This window comes from Thamnophis sirtalis, unplaced genomic scaffold, assembly GCF_051295495.1.
Source record: "Thamnophis sirtalis isolate CommonGarterSnake01/CBP01778 unplaced genomic scaffold, rThaSir2_p1.2 scaffold_4, whole genome shotgun sequence".
Lineage (NCBI taxonomy): Eukaryota > Metazoa > Chordata > Lepidosauria > Squamata > Natricidae > Thamnophis > Thamnophis sirtalis.
The window spans coordinates 83,011,681-83,028,988 of NW_028261384.1; the positions used below are offsets into that span (position 1 = coordinate 83,011,681).

At 38.6% G+C, this 17,308-nt stretch overlaps 1 protein-coding gene across 6 annotated transcripts in view; it reads right to left on the reverse strand.

Annotated features, from left to right (window-relative positions):
- Nucleotides 1–17,308, reverse strand: part of FHOD3 (formin homology 2 domain containing 3) — a 256,533-nt gene that overhangs the window by 24,905 nt on the left and 214,320 nt on the right. For all 6 annotated transcript variants that reach the window (XR_015696402.1, XM_087713216.1, XM_087713213.1 and 3 more), the window contains 2 exons: nucleotides 13,717–13,836; nucleotides 6,746–6,907 (listed from right to left, as the gene is read on the reverse strand). Coding sequence is in view for 5 of the 6 variants with exons in the window: in XM_087713216.1 (XP_087569342.1) it covers nucleotides 6,746–6,907; nucleotides 13,717–13,836 (282 nt within the window). In the remaining variant the exon portion in view is untranslated. The remainder of the gene's footprint in view (nucleotides 1–6,745; nucleotides 6,908–13,716; nucleotides 13,837–17,308) is intronic.

Below are 17,308 nucleotides of genomic sequence, written 5' to 3' on the forward strand. Positions count from 1 at the left end.
TAGCAATAATTAAAATTTCATACAGGCAATTATCAAATTACAACCATTCACTTAGTGGCCATTTGAAGTTATAATGGCACTGAAAAAAAGTAACTTATGACCATTTTTCATACATAAGATTGTTGCAGCATCCCCATAATGACATGATCAAAATTTGAATGCTTGGTAACTGGAATATATTTATGATGGTTGAAGTGTCCTGGGATGACATGATCAGCTTTTTGACCTTCTGAGTAGCAAAATCAATGGGGAAGCCAGATTCACTTAAATTAGTAACATGTTAGTAATTTAACAACTGCAGTGATTCACTTAGCAGCTGTGTCAAGAAAGATCACAAAATGGGATAAAATTCATTTAACAACTATCTTGCTTAGCAAGCAGAATTTTGGGCTCAATTATGGTTGTAAGTCAAAGTAAGCTGCAATTAATTTTTTTAAACTTCTTTTTATCATACCTGATCATTGCATTCCAAATAAACTGCCTTTGTGTTATGACACATTTATAATTTTGAATGTTTGTGTCAATGAATTTTATTGTTATAGTTTAACATGGAAGAAACAAAAAAATTCCTCAATAAAATAAGACAAAAACAGTAAACAGTAACAGAGTTGGAGGGGACCTTGGAAGTCATCTGGTCCAACCCCCTGCTCACGCAGGAGACTTGTACTAGGGATTTGAACTGCCAACCCTTCTGATCGACAAGCTCAGTCTCTTAGCCACTGAGCCACCTAGTCAGGCTTACTGCTAAGGTCATTAACCATAAAAGCTATTTAGATCGCAGTATTCCAGAATTTGGCTTATAATGCTAAAATATGAAAGCCCAGTGAAATTTCACTACATATTCTGTGTAATTGCTAAACACAGATGCAATGACAATTGTGGATGTATATACATTGCAATTATGTTTTTGTTATACTAGTTCATGGAATACATGTTCAAAGCGAATTAGGACCATATTCTTATAAATAAATATATCTTATAAATACACAAAATTCAATTATTATCTTTTGTAGAAGAAATAAACAAAGTAGTGTTTTTAAAAATCTCTTCAAATGTCTCTTCATATTTGGCATATGAACTAGAATTAAACAATGGCAGACAATTTAAGCTATGGATTAGATGTAGCAAGATTTGAATCCCCTTTTCGGTAAACTCAAGTACATTATAAAAACAACAGATTGAAAAGATTGGTTGAGATTTAGGAGCTGTTGAGTAAGACTACTAAATTCCAGTAATTCCTTCCACTGTGGTGGTGGACTATAAAAATGGTATTCTGTTTCTGTTTCTGTTTATTTATTTGTATGCCGCCCTTTTCCCTGGGGGGACTCAGGGCGGCTCACAATCAAAAGGAAGGGGAGACAGACTTTTACAGATAAGACAATACATGATTAAAACGCAACATTCATACCATTCGGGGGGGTTACAATCTTTAGCCCCAGGCCTGACGGGATAGCCAGGTTCTAAGGGCTGTGCGGAAGGTCTGGAGGGTGGTGAGGGTACGAAGCTCCACGGGGAGATCGTTCCATTGGGTCGGGGCTACCACCGAGAAGGCTCTCCTCCGCGTGGTGGCCAGTCGGCATTGGCCAGCAGATGGAACTCGGAGGAGGCCTAAACGGTGAGATCTAATGGGTCGTGTGGAGGTGATCGGCAGTAGGCGGTCTCCCAAGTACCCAGATCCACTACCATGAAGGGCTTTATAGGTGGCAAGTAGCACCTTGAAGCGTATCCGGAGATCGACAGGTAGCCAGCGCAGCTCGCGGAGGATAGGTGTTACGTGGATGAAGCGAGGTGCACCCACAATCGCTCGCGCGGCTGCATTCTGGACTAGCTGAAGTCGCTGAATACTCCTCAAGGGCAGCCCCATGTAGAGCACATTGCAGTACTCCAGCCTAGAGGTCACAAGGGCCCGAGTGACTGTTGTGAGAGCCTCCCGGTTCAGGTAGGGGCGCAACTGGTGCACCAGGCGAACCTGGGCAAATGCCCCCCTGGTCACAGCTGACAAACGGTGTTCGAAAGTCAGCTGTGGGTCCAGGAGGACTCCCAAGTTGCGGACCCTGTCTGAGGGGTATGTTTGACCCCCCAGCCTGAGAGATGGAATATTTGCCAAATTGGCGGGAGGGAAACACAACAGCCACTCGGTCTTATCCGGGTTGAGCACAAGTTTGTTAGCCCTCATCCAGTCCCTAACAGCTTCAAGTCCCTGGCTCATCACGTCCACCGCTTCATTGAGTTGGCACAGGGCAGACAGATACAGCTGCGTATCGTCCGCATACTGGTGGTATTTTATCCCGTGCCGCCGAATGATCTCGCCCAGCGGTTTCATGTAGATGTTGAAAAGTAGGGGAGACAGGACCAAACCCTGCGGCACCCCATATGTTAGGGGCCTAGGGTTCGATCTCTGCCCCCCGACTAACACCGACTGTGACCTGTCCGAGAGGTAAGAGGAGAACCACTGCAAAACAGTGCCTCCCACCCCCACCTCTCGCAGTCGTCGCAGAAGAATACCATGGTCGATGGTATCGAAAGCCGCTGAGAGGTCAAGGAGAACCAGGATGGAGGCGTGGCCTCGATCCCTGGCTCTCCAGAGATCATCGGTCAATGCGACCAAAGCGGTTTCGGTGCTGTAACCAGGTCTGAAGCCGGACTGGAATGGGTCAAGATAGCTGGCTTCCTCCAAGGCCCGCTGGAGCTGGTAGGCCACCACCTTCTCAACAACCTTCCCCACAAAGGGGAGGTTGGAGACTGGACGGTAATTGTTAAGAACGGCTGGATCCAGAGATGGTTTCTTCAGGAGGGGTCTCACCACCGCCGCTTTAAGTGCGGAGGGAAAGACCCCCTCCCAAAGGGAGGTGGTAACAACTGCCTGGATCCAGCCCCGTGTCACCTCCCTGCTGTTAGCAACCAGCCAGGAGGGGCACGGGTCCAGTACACAGGTGGAGGCACTCACAGCTCTCATGGCCTTGTCCACATCCCCAGGGGCAACATCCTGAAACTCAACCCAGCGATGGTGTTCCAGATTATCCCCCTGTGCCTCGGCTGGATCTGCAAAGTCGGAGTCCAAGTCCGATCGAAACCGAGCAACTTTGTCCGCTAAGAACTGGACGTATTCCTCAGCCCTACCCTGCAAGGGGTCCCCCGTCTCCCTCCTATTTAGGAGGGAGCGGGTTATCCTAAACAGGGCGGCTGGGCGGGACTCAGTGGACGCAATCAAGGTGGCAATGTAAGATCTTTTTGCCGTCCTAATTGCCCTGATGTACTCCTTGATGCAAGATGTCAAAAGTGCTCGGTTCGATTCAGACTTGTTGGACCTCCATAGGTGCTCTAGGTGTCGCTTCCGGCGCTTCCTCTCCTGGAGCTCCTCGGTGAACCAAGGTGGCCTCCGGAATCCGCTGCCTCGGAGCGGCCGTAGTGGCGCAATCCGGTCAAGAGACTCCGTCGCTGCTGAGTGTCAAGCAGCAACCAGAGTCTCCACCGGACTGTGGGCGAGGGTATCAGGAATAACCCCAAGCTCCGTCTGGAACCTCAAGGGGTCCATAAGTCGCCTGGGGCGGAACCACCTGGTCGGTTCCTCCTCCCTACAGTGGGGGTTTGGTCTCCGGAAGTCAAGCCTCAGTAGGCAGTGGTCTGACCACGACAGGGGTATGATCTCATTACCCCTCAGACCAAGATCACAAGTCCACTGCTCCGAGAGGAATACGAGGTCGAGCGTGTGACCCGCTGAGTGAGTTGGGCCCCGAATTACTTGGGTCAAGCCCATGGCTGTCATGGAAGCCATGAACTCCTGCGCCCCATCAGAGTGTTCACCGAGCGAAGGCAAATTGAAATCCCCCAGGACCATAAGCCTGGGGAACTCAATTGCTAGCTCGGCTACCGACTCGAGGAGCGAGGGGAGGGCTGCTGCAACGCTGTTGAGAGGCAGGTACGTTAACAGCAAGCCCACTTGACCCTTGAGGTCCAACTTCACCAGTAGGGACTCACACCCGACAAGCTCCGGAGCAGGGATCCTACGAGGTGCTAGAGACTCTCGGATAACAATAGCCACACCCCCACCCCTTCCCTGAGCTCTCGGCTGATGAAGCACCTGAAATCCTTCTGGGCACATCTCTACGAGGGGGACTCCTCCCTCTGGGCCCAGCCAGGTTTCAGTAATACATGCCAGTTAGTGATCTACCTTCTATTTTTTTCTTATTTGTTGTTGTGTTTACTTGATGATTTTCTAAAATAAAATGATCAGATGAGAAAATTGCTAAGGCATCAAATCATTATTCCTCTGTTGCATTTAATTAATGAAATTAGAGCAATATGCCACAATAGATGAACTTCTATTCCATTTTTTGCACCATTTTCCTTAATCACATATACTTTGTCCAATATCCAGTTAAGATACTATCTGGAATGGAAAGACTTACCAAAAGTGATTTATCCCTTCATCATTACTCCAATATACCTGGTATGAGATTATTTTATTATTGAAAACTATTTTGAAAGTGTTAATTGTTATAGAATAAATATCATATATGTTGTTGAGTGATAGCTACTACAGCCCTGCAATATCTATATTGCATCTTTTCAGATGAATGAGAGATTGTGAGGTAGCCTACTTTCACTCTGGACAAATGCTTTTTGTAAGTAAACTGCAGGAATGGAAGTTTTTGTACAGGTAGTCCTCAGGTTACGAATGTAATGGAGCCCGCCCGTTCCATCTGTAACCCAGGGATTCTGGGAGTGAATCCCCCTTCAGAAGCTCCAGTTTGGTTGGCAACATGCTGAATGAATGTTGCAGAGCCTCTGCGGTTGTTCGTAAGTACTGCAAGATTCATAGTTTTGGGAGTTGTTTGTAAACACTAGGGGGCACTTATCACATAACTTCAAATGTTCGCTAAGGGAACGCTCGTAATCGTTCACTCAAGAATTGAATGGCTGGGAATCATAGAATTGATTTCATCTAGGCTCACAGGACAAAAACCTTAGCTGAACCTCATTTCCTACTTATTTTTTTTAAATTAATTATTCTACAGAAACAGATATTTTCTTGAATGGTGGGGTAAGACCCTTCTTGATGAGTTTTATTTTTCTCTGCATTACAAAACTAAAAGAAGTATTAAAGATTGAAGAATTTTTTGATAAAAAAATCTTTTATTCTTAACAAGATGATTTAAGAAAATTTGAAGTGGACAAGCAAATAGTTTATTGCATTAAATGCAATAAACTGTAATTTAATTAGGTAAGTAAAATGGATTCTGTGGTCCAATTTTTTGTTTTGTTTTGTTTATTCTAAAGACGTTAGTTAATTGGTAAACTTTCAAGACAAAAGATTGGATTGGGAGGAGGATGTAGAGACAGAAACAGATAAAGTTTATGTAATAATCTCAAGATTTGCGAGAACAAGACATGTTGCAAGGAATATTTTGGTGTATTTGTGAAGGAAGAAGTCAAGAGATAACATTTTGCTATAGCATTTTAAAACGAGACAAGTACAGTGAGATTTTTATATGCATATAAAAATATATGAATGATCTGATGCTATCCAAAATGTAGGAATGGATGAGGAAGATGATGGAACTGAAGTGGACAAATTGACTTCTTTGATCAGAAAAAGAATATTATCTTTTGGTCACCATAATGTAAAAAAATGTTGAGACTCTAGAAAGAGTGCAGAGAAGAGCAACGAAGATGATTAGGGACTAAAAACTAAAACAGATAAATAATGATTGCTGGAATTGGGTATGTCTAGTTTATTGGAAGGAAGGACAAGGTGTGACATGATAGAAGTGTTCCAATATCTAAGGAGTTGCCATAAAGAAGAGGGAGTCAAATCTATTCTCCAAAGCAACTGAAAGCAGGATAAGAAGAAATTGATGGATGGAAACTAATCAAAGAGAGAAGCAATCTAGAAATAAGGAGAAATTTCCTGATAATAAAAAAAAATTAATCAGTGGAATAACTTTCTTTCAGAAGTTCTGGAGGAAGACATAACCATTTGTCTGGAAAAGTATAAGGTTTCCTACCCGAGCAGGGAATTAGACTTGAAAACCTCCCAGGTCCCTTCCAACTCTGTTATTCTGTTATCTATTTTTATTGCTGTTTGGAAACCCCTTATGCGCAGAGCAGAAAAAAAGGAACTTAAATTTAGTTTTGGCGATTAGAAAAAAATAAGTAATAGAAAGAATGAGAGTAAATTACCTATTTTTCAGGATTTCTCAGCTCTAACAGACAGGGGATTAGCCAAACTATCAATACATTTAACCTAGATTTTTGGTTGCTATTTTAAATAAATCAATATTAGTAAAATTCCCTTTCAAGTTCAATCTGGAGATCTTATTTCTTCAAGCAGGTTACCACAATCGTTTACAGAAGTACTGTATATTTACTCTTTTCAAGAAGATTGAGACTAAATAATTGGATGATTTTGTTTCTTCCTTTTTGCCTTTTGCCATCTTCATAAACTTGTTAACAATTTTCTTTTGGCTTTCTGTTTTCATTTTATTTTGAAAACATCCAATAGATTGTTGATTCACTTTAGAATTGACAATTTATTAACATTAAATTTTGAAACAGTGTGAGATTAAAAGAATAGACTATATTTAAAAACCACAAGGAATCTATTAAAGAGAAAACTGCTATAATCTAAAAATTACAGATGAATGATGTAAACCAATCCTATTTCTAAGTCTGTAAGGACTATTTGAGAAAAATGATAAAATGTACCCTTCTATTAGAGATTTCTTTGCATTAACTGACATACCTTGGCTGATCTAGTGACGGCTCCAATTTCAGAATAAAGATCTGTGCTATCTGGAAATGTTTCCACCACTATTGTGCATACATGATGAAGAAGAGATTGTTTATGGACTGTATCTTTGACTTCAGGCACTTTCTCAAGGTAGCTTAGTTCAAAGGCTTTAGTCTGTGTGGAGAAAAGTAAAAAAAGAATCAATTATATATTTGACATTACAGAGTCATAGACTAGAAGGGATATTGGAGGTCTTTTTAGTACAGTCCCCTGCTCAAAGTAAGAGCCATATACCAGCCTGGACAAATGGATGTCCAGTCTCTTTTTGAAAACCTTTATTGATGGAGCACCCACAACTCCAAAAAGCAAGCTGTTCTATTGGTTAATTTTTCCCCAGTACCAGGATCTTCTTTAACAAACTTCCTCCCTTTGCTTCTTGTCCTGCCTTCGGGTGCTTTGTAGAAGAGGACTTCCTCTTCTCTAGGATAACCCCTCAAGTACAGGAAGGCAGTTATCATGTCATTCCTAATCCTTTCCTTTGTTAGGCTAGATATATCCAGTTCCATTAACTGTTCATTGTACAATTAGCCTATATTTGTTGTTCATTTCTGCACTTTTTCTTAGGTCTCAATATCTTTTTTGCCTCATGTGACCAGAATTGAACACAATATTATAAATGTACCCTTACTACTGCAGTTTAAAGCAGTACTACTATGTCTTGTACCCTTGATGCTATCCCTCTATTGATGCAGTCTATGAGTACACTGGCTTTTTTGACACTGAAGCATACTGCTGGTTCATACTTAAGTGGTTCTGCAGTAGGAAACCTAGATTCCTCTCATAGTTACTACTGTTGAGCCAGATGTCACATATTCTATATCTGTGCATTTGTTTTTCCTGCCTAAAAGCAAGAGCTTACTTTTCTTACTGCTGAACTGCATCTTACTGGAGAGGGCTCATTGCCCTAGTTTGTCAAAATCTACCTGAATCTTGAATTTATCTTCCAAAGTGTTAGCAGTTCCCCCCAGCTTGATGTCATCTGCAAATCTGATGACCTCACCTTCTACTCCCTCATCTAGATGCTGAAGAACACTGGGCCTAAGACAAAACTTGAAGTACCCACAGCTTGCTTCTCTCCAGGTAGATGTGGTTCCATTGAGGATTACATGTTGAATGCAGTTGGTCAGCTAGTTGCAAGTTCATCAGGTGGTGGTATTGTCTATCCCAGATTATTCCATTTTATTTAAGAAGTAGGCTGTAGTCTACTTTGTCAAATGCCTTACTGAAATCCAAGTAACTATATCCATAGCAGTTACTTCATCCAGTAATTTAGTTACTTTATCAAAGCAGGAAATAAAGTTTGTTTGGAATCACCTGTTTTTAACAAAGCCATGAGACTTCTAATGTCTGCCCTTTTCATTTCTAGATACTCACAAATCTGCTGCTTGATCTTCTTTTTCAGGATTTCCCCAGGTATTGATGTAAACCTAATTGGTCTGTAATTTTCTGGATCCTTTTTTTTTGCCTTCTTGAAGACTGGAATCCTTCAGCTCTTTTCCAGTCCTTTGGTACTTCCCCAAGCGTCAGAAGCTCTGAAAAATTTTGTTCAGTAGTTCTGAGATCACATCTACCAGCTCCTTCAGAACTCTGGGATGTAAGCCATCTGGTTCTGGGAATTTGAACTTATCTATAATGGATAGGTTGTCTTTTACCAATTTCTTGCCTATTTTGACTTACTTTCTTTTTTTAAATCTCCCATTGTGCTTTTGATATTGGCTTTTCCTTTTGCATGAAAACAGAGGCAAAAAAGGAATTAAGCAGTTGTGCTTGACATCTACTTCCATTAGTAGACTGATAATTTCCTTGACTTTCATCTTATGCATTACATATTGAAACATTTTTTGTTGTTTTTACAAGTTTTAGTTCATTCTGAACTTACTCCATCATTGCTGATTCAGACAATTGTTTATATTCTGTTCTAGTTATGAGTCCCTCTTTCCATTTTTAAACGTATTATTTTCTCCCTCTTAGTTTGTCAGAAAGATCTTTATGCAACTATGCTGGTGCCATCTGATTGATTGTTTGATTCATTCTTTCTTCCTTTCTTTTTTTTCTTTCTCTCTCTCTCTCTTTCTTTCTCTGCACTATGTGTTTGATTAGGCTTTAATAATCTAATTTTTAGAGTTTCTCAAGCATCTTGAGTTATTTTTCCATTTTGGATTTTCTTGGAATCCTTCTTAATCTCTCTCTTAGTTTGTTGAAATCAGCTCTCTTGAAGTCTAGAACGCTAGTTTAACTTTGTTCAAGTGCTTGTGCCTGCTTTGAATCCTATTATAACATAGTCACTCTTCCCCAAAGTTCCCACAATTTTGACCCTTCTATCATTTCATCCCTATTAGTAAGAATTAAATCCTGTGTTGCTGACCCTATATAGTTCCTTTCTCTACCTTCTGAGTAACAAAGTTGTCAGCAAGGCATGACACAAATCTGTTTGATTAACACTTGCTATAGTTTATCTCCCAGGTTATTTCAGGGTAAATTCCCCCATTATTACAGTGTTTCCTGCACATCTTATTGACTAGCAAAATGTTCATCTACTTCCCATGGCTGAGTGGCATGCAGTATACACCTACAGAAATGTCATTTCTTTTCCCTCTAATATTCACCATATGCATTAATGAGAAAAGGAAACCTTATAACACTAATTGCAGTATTTATATTTTTTAGAAAATGTGGTAGGTAGGGTAAAAGATAATGTCAAAAGTTTAATAAATTTTGGCCATCAAGTATTCATTTTTCAAATGTTATAAAATACTAATAAACAAGGAATGTCATATTAATTTAACTATATGATAAGGATCATACAATCTATTTCAAATATTAATAAAAATGAAAAGAGTACAAATTAAGGAGAATATTTGTAGCTCAGGGTTGAAATCCTTAGTCCTTGGTGCTCTCTCAGCTAGCATTGATGATGTTACCTAGTTAGGGTAATGAAAAGTTTGCAAGAAAACAAGCAACCTCAGAGAGCACCAAAGGCCCCTCAATGAAAAGAGTGATAACCTGCAGTCTAGAAGCACCTATAAACCTCTTGTGATTTAAGGATCAATAATTCTTTAACTTTTTTAAATAGAATGGTCCATCTTTAGTCATGGCACTGGCAGCCAAAATCTACCAGAACTAAGAAATACACAATTCAGCTATTGCAATCCCAACAAGGATATCAATTTTGACTTTGCAGTTTATCCCATGACTAGGCCTAAATCCCAACTGAAAAAGAGTACATAAATTTGTTTCATTAAAGGATTTCTATATCCACAAATCTATAATCCTCTGCAATTTTCTCTAAAGAATGGAAAAATTAGAGATTAGTTGATAACCCAAAACAGGTATGGGATTTTATGGAGGAGGTGCACTACTATCTTTTTCTTTGATGGAAGAAAAAATCCCTTTCTCAAGGTGGTTTTCACTTCCACTTTTATTCAGCTTTCTGCCACCTTTTACAGCTTTCATCAACCAAGTAGGTCAGGGTATAATCCCCTAGTAAAGGGTATCAAATTCTTTCAAGATCCACAGGAACAAACTGGTCTCATATAACTTCTCAAGAATCTACTATCATCTCAGCTGGATTTGGCAAGTCAACTCTGAGCAATGATTATCATTCGGATTTATTGTTTAATTACTGAAAAAAATAATAAATCATTTACTTTTCTAATTACTTAGAAAGTTTATATTTCCATACAACTCAAACATGACACCAATTGGCAACTCTACTCAGATTCTGAGTGAATTCATCACAAAAGTTGAGTAGACAATCTTCTGGCCAGTTTTCCTTATTAGGAACCTTAAAAAATGCTGTTGAGTGACATCTGTGCATTCTGTAGGAGTGAAGAAGTAAATATGCTTCATACTTTTTGCCACATGGTATGGTCTTGAACCTGAAAGCTTTGAACACATCCATTCTTCATTTTATCCCAAACATGCTTTAGATAGCTCTTCTGCTTATCACTTTCAATTTTCCCTCCAAATAGAAGCTTTTTCATAAGTACTAAATGGAAAAGTACTTCATTTGAGAACCACATTGTGGCAGTTGCCAATTCTGTGTCAATTAATAGCCTTAACTAAAGGAGGTAGAAGTTCTTGGCTTTGATTTAAAAGACTGAGTAGCTGAAGTAAAGGGTCTGTACTGACTTCAGAGTGAAAGACACTATAATCTTTTTATGCCACATCCCACAATCTTAAACAACTGAACAGAAGCTCAAGGCAGAGAGAGAAAGAGGGAAGAAAAAGCATAATGATAATGATAATAATCATAATAATTCAGTTCCCCACAGCTGGATCAAGAAATGCCTGAAAATCTTTGGCATCAGCAGCAACATATAAAAATTCATGGAAACTTCAATAAACCTCTGGAAAACGAAGCTTATGGAGAAGAACTGGGTGAAGTTGAAATTAAACGAGGCATTTTCCAGGGTGATTCCCTTTCACTCCTACTTTTTATACGCTCAATGCTACCACTGACAACCATTTTGAAGAAGGTGAACTGTGGATATGAATTTGCAAAGAAAGGACTGAAAGTTTCACACTTGGTGTACATGGATGATTTGAAGCTGTTTGGTAAAACAAAAGCTGAACTGAATTTATTAATTGAAAGCACAAAATAATTTAGCTAAGACATTGGTATGCAGTTTGGAATTGACAAATGTGCAACAATGGCAGCCAAAGCAGGCAAGGTCATAGAGGATGATGGAATAGAACTTGAGAATGAAGAAATGATAAAGGCAGTAAAATCAGAAGAAGGCTACAAGTACTTAGGGATTTTAGAGGCCTCTGACTTAATGCATAATAAAGTCAAGGAATTAACCTCAGCCAAGTACATTCGATGAATTCACAAGATATTAAAGTCCAAACTGTGGAGGAAATGGAGGATTTATCATAAAAGCCATAAATACCTGGGCTATACCTGTAATTCGATACTTTGCAGGAATAGTTGACTGGACCCAAATGGATCTGGACAATTTGGACAGAAAAACAAGGAAGCTTATGACAATGAATCATGCTTTGCACCCTAAAAGTGATGTTGACCAATTGTATCTACCAAGAGCAGAGGGTGGTCGAGGACTCCTACAAGTAAAGCAGACTATGGAAGAAGAAAGACACAGATTGAATGACCAAATCCAGAAAAGTGAAGAAACAATTATTAAGGAAGTAAATAAAGGAGGCCTTTTGAAGACAACTAAGTTAAAAGCTGAATATAAGAAAGAAGTAATTGAGAAGTGAGCTGAAAATTGGAAAAGCAAAGCTATGCATGGCTGATATTTGAAAAATATTGAAGGCAAAGCTGACCAAAAACTAACTTGGAACTGGTTAAGATCAGGAGTACTGAAAAAAGAAACAGGAGGTTTTATTTTGACAGCTCAAGAACAAGCCTTAGCCACAAACTGCATGAAGGTAAAAATTCAACATGTTACCACCAACAGCAAATGTCGCTTCTGTAATGAGAAAGATGAGACAGTCGACCACTTGATCAGTGAGTGCAGCAAAAATTCACAAACTGACTACCTACAATGCCATGATCGTGTTGCTAAGATTATTCACTGGAAATTGTACCAAAAGGTTGGATCTGAGTACAGCAAAAACCACTGGGATCATCAGGTTGAGAAGGTTTTAGAGAATGAGAAAGGCAAGATCTTGTGGGACTTTAGAATCTAGACTGACAGGCACTTGGCCTACAACACACCTGACATAACAATAGTTGAAAAGAAAAAAAGTATGGTTCATTGACATTGCAATACCTGGTGATGCACGAATTGAAGATAAACAGCAAGAAAAAATCACAAAATACCAGGACTTGCAAATTGAGGTTGAGCGACTATGGAAAAAGAAATCATGTGCTGTCTCATTGTAACTGGAACCCTTGGAGCAATACCTAAAAGGCTACCTCGCTATTTGGAAATACTAAATGTACCTGACTTGAACATTCTGACTCTACAAAAAACCACCCTACTTGGGACAACTTATATCCTCTAACGTTATCTTAACAGTTCCTAGGTCCTTGGTTAGGACTCGAGCTGTTGATCTAGTAACCAGCCCCAAAGGCTGTGAATCTCACCAAAGATTAACCACATAACAACAACAACAACAACAACAACTTTGTCTATTTGGGTTTTCTTCCTTATGATGTTTGCACTTATTTTCATTTGACCACTTGATCAGTGAGTGCAGCAAAATTTTACAAACTAACTACCTACAATGCCATGACCGCGTTGCTAAGATTATTCACTGGAAATTGTGCCAAAAGGTTGGATCTGAGTACAGCAAAAACCACTGGGATCATCAGGATTGCGAAAATATTGGTTAATAAGAATTAGTTAATTAGTTAATAGTCATATTTACTACACTATTATCATACACTATTGAATGACTATTTTTCTTAAAAAGATTTTAGACAAGATAGGGAGCAAATACGAAAGCTTAATTTGGCTAAGTTGTACCTATTTTTTAAATAAGAACCAGGAATGTTGTATTGTTTACAGTTGCTTACAATCCATTCTCTGACACAAGTCTTTAATGAATTTTGCTTCCAAATAATGACAACAGCCTATTTGGATGGAAGTTACAAAAAGATTACCAACTAGTACAGTTTATGCATTTGTAATAATTTACAGATGGGAGATGTGATCCACTTGACAACTGCAAACTTTATCAGGACCTAGAGCTAGATTCACTGTACCCTTGTTAATCCAACTAACTCAGTCTAGTTTTGAAGAAAATATTTTTTGTTGTCTGATGAAGATAAACATGTAATAAAAGATGTTGTATTGTATGCAATGGCCAGAAGGAAGATAAAAAAGCACATGATGACAGTTAATGCTATTAATGTTCAAGGGGATCTTTTTTAAGTGGTACATAATTTTTTAAAGAGTTTTGCTAAATATATAATTATATAATGTAAATATTTTTTTCAATCCAATGCTACTTACATTGGTTCCATTGAGAAAATTCCCGATAGCTAAGAGAGCAGAAAGAACAAATCCAAAGGTAGCATTGTTCTCTAGCTGATCCATTCCTTCCTTCAGGTCCAAAAGTGGTTCTGCAATCTCCTGTCATTAACAAAAAATATAAACATGGGAAATATTTTTATATCAATTAAATCTTATGAACAGGAACTTTCATTTAACAGTAAATAATTCTTTCAGGTAAAGGATGATTCTATCAAAATAAACTGAAGGTCCAAATTAAAAAAAGAAAAAGAAAAACAAAATACGCTAGATGAGCCCAGCATGGTTGCACCAAGAGCTCTGACAAAAAGGACATGTATAACAACAGAATATCAGCAAATATAGGTAGTCGTCAACCTGCAACTATTTGTTTAGTGACTGTTTAAAAATTATACTGGCACTGAAAAAAAGTGGCTTATGATTGTTTTTCACAGCAGCATCCCCATGATCATGTGATCAAAATGTGGATGTTTGGCAATTGGCTCATATTTATAATGATTGCAGTGTCCCATGGTCTACAAACATGACCATTACCTTTTGCGACCTTCTGACAAGCAAAGCAAATGTGGAAGCCAGATTCACTTAACAACAGTATTATTAAAAACTAAAGTGATTCACTTAACACCTATGGTAAGAAAGGTCATAAAATGGAAACTTGTGGCTTAATTGTGGTCATAGGTCGAGGTGTTGTAGCACAAATCTGCAAGCATGAAGGCTAAGGCTCAGAATGATTAAGGCTTGTATCAAATGGCAAAATAACAAAAAAACATTCCTTAAATATATTAACGATCAAGGAAATGATCGGGGCACTAATGGGAGAAAATGGCAAGAAGGTGACTGGCAGCAGAGAGAAAGTAGAATTGCTTAATTCTTTCTTTCCATCTCTCTTCATGAAAAAGGAAAAAAAAAACAATGGTCCAACCTATCAACAGTAGCACTATGGGAGACAGAACAGGAATGCAAGTCAAAATAGGCAACAAATTGGTAAAAGACAACCTATCCACTTTAGATGAGGGTAAATCATCACCAAGACAGGATGATTTATATTCTAAGGTACTTAAGAACTGGCAGATGTAAGCTCAGAACCACTGAACAAAATATTTCAGACTTCCTGGAACATGGGGAACATGACAGAGGACTGGAAAGAGTTGATGTGATTCCAAGTCTTCAAGAAGAAGTAAAGGTGGATTCAGGTGGAAATTACACCAATCAGGTTGATATCAATATGGGAAAATTCTGAAAGGATAATCAAGCAGTGAATTTGTGAGCACCTACAAATGAACAAGTCAATCACTATAAGCCAATGTGGGTTTGTTAAAAACATATGATGTCAGATAAATTTTACTGCCTTCTTTGATAAAGTGACTAAATGAATGGATGAGGTACTATGTATCTTAAAATTGAATCTTCTATCTGGATTGTCATTTTTCAGAATATAAAATAACAGAGTTGGAAGGGACCTTGGAGCTCTTCTAGCCCAAGCCCTGGTTGACTAGGAGACCCTATACTATTTGGGACAAATGGCTGCCTAAGCTCTTCTTGAAAACATCCAGTGATAGAGTACCTACAACTTCCGCAAGAAAATTGTTCCACTGATTAATCTTTCTCACTATGAGGAGATTTCTGCTTAATTCTAGATTGGATCTCTCTTTGATCATCTTCCATCCATTACTTTTCCTACTGGCGTAAGGTCTATTTTCCAGCTGGTTCAGTCCCTTTAACTATAATTAACAACTTTCAGTTTTCCCAGTGGTAGACAATGCAATGTAACTTTATGGCTTTTCATGGCCAGCCACCACTTTGATGGGCTATGAACATGCACTACCTAATTCACAACTGCAAGCAGACTTTTCAGTTCTACCCAGAAACACCTTCTTGAGCCACTCTGCACATGTTCTCCAACCAGCTAGGTATCTTAGTCGCATAACAATCCCAAAATTCAGAAGGGCTTGATACTTAGCCAGATTTTCCAAAAGCCATTACTGAAGTGAGATACTAAAACATTCCCTTTGAACAGTGTGTGCCTATTCCAGTGAGGAATCACTGAAATAATGGAACAACTTTTCTGAATTGCCTCTTCTTGGCAGAAATTATTATCTTTATTATTTACTAAATTTCCTGGCTATTCTTACTTGTTTTATCTTAAGTTATTATTGTATTAATCTGATTTTATTTCCTTGACCATAACTAAGTATAGTTTGTATAATATGCTGTAGTATTTCTTCTGATTTTTTAAATTTATTTTTTTCTTCTTAATCTTAATTAATTGTGATTTGTGTTTTAACTGCAAATTTATGATCAAAGATTGATTCTTAATAATAAGAATCATAAACCTTTTAAAAATGTATTAAAGTTCTGGTGTCTTTCTTGGTTTTGGTTTCTGTCCTGCAAATTTTAAATTAAGTGTTGACACACAAATTAATGGAAATAAGAGCAAAAGCCTCACATTCATTGAAAGACTGTAATGGAATTTCCAGGAAAAGATGAATTGCATCCTAGAATGCTGAAGTCTCACTGATGACTGCATTTCTATGTATTATACTGTAAAACCTCCATAGTTGACCATCTCCCTAAGTTGACCTAATTTTTGTAGACAGGACATACTCTACATCAGAGGTGGGTTACTCCAGACTCAGCCTGGATCGGGCAAACTGGTAGTAGTGGCGGTGGGAGGCTCTTCCCAACCACCAGGACTCTTCTGCACATGCATGTGCACGTGTACATATCAGCACAGTACTTGCATATGTTGACCATCTCTGTATGTTGACCACTTTTGTTCAGTCTCCTGGGTGGTGAACTTTCTGAGGTTTTACTGTATTTTAGAAATCCTAGAGAGCTCCCCTCCCTCTTGATGATGTTCTCCCTCAATGAACAGTTGATTTTGCCAACAAAGCTTGTTATTTGGGGGCTTTGTTCCCTGTTTTTTGAAGGGGAGACTAGGAAGGACCCAAGTCATTCTTTCGATGATCATGCACAAGTTTAAAAGAAGGGGGCCTGCATGCCTGCAATTCTTGGCAAGGAATGATTGGAAGGTTTGGCCTCTTGCTGGTTTTCCCTTCAGATACTAATTTTTCTTAAGCACCACTGGTTTTTAATTGCACTTTTTGAAGCTTTGCAATCTTTTGATTTATGACTACTTGACTTCTGACCTATTTTATTACTTCTTGCTGGACTTCTTAATTTCCCCTCCTGTTCTTTCACTGTTTATTATCAAAATTTAAACTATTTTTTAGCTTTAAGGAAGTAGCAGTGGGATTTACATTTACACAGGATTATACTATAAATTTTGCTCTTTCTAGTTTTTTCCTTTTTAATAAAAGGGTCATAATATTGATCTCCTATTTTTTTAATTGGAAAATTCCCTATACTTTAACTGTGGGGAGGAAAAACATCTTTCCCTGTGGAAGCTATTACATCTTATTTGCTTCTCTTGTATTTCAAAATAAAAGTGTTTCTTAAGCCTCTAAAAGGTCACAAAATGTTTGGGAGGCAATTGAAAAAAGAATGTTCTCCAAAATACAGGCTTTATTTGAAGATATATAAACAAAATTTGATGGGTCAATAACAGTTCTGC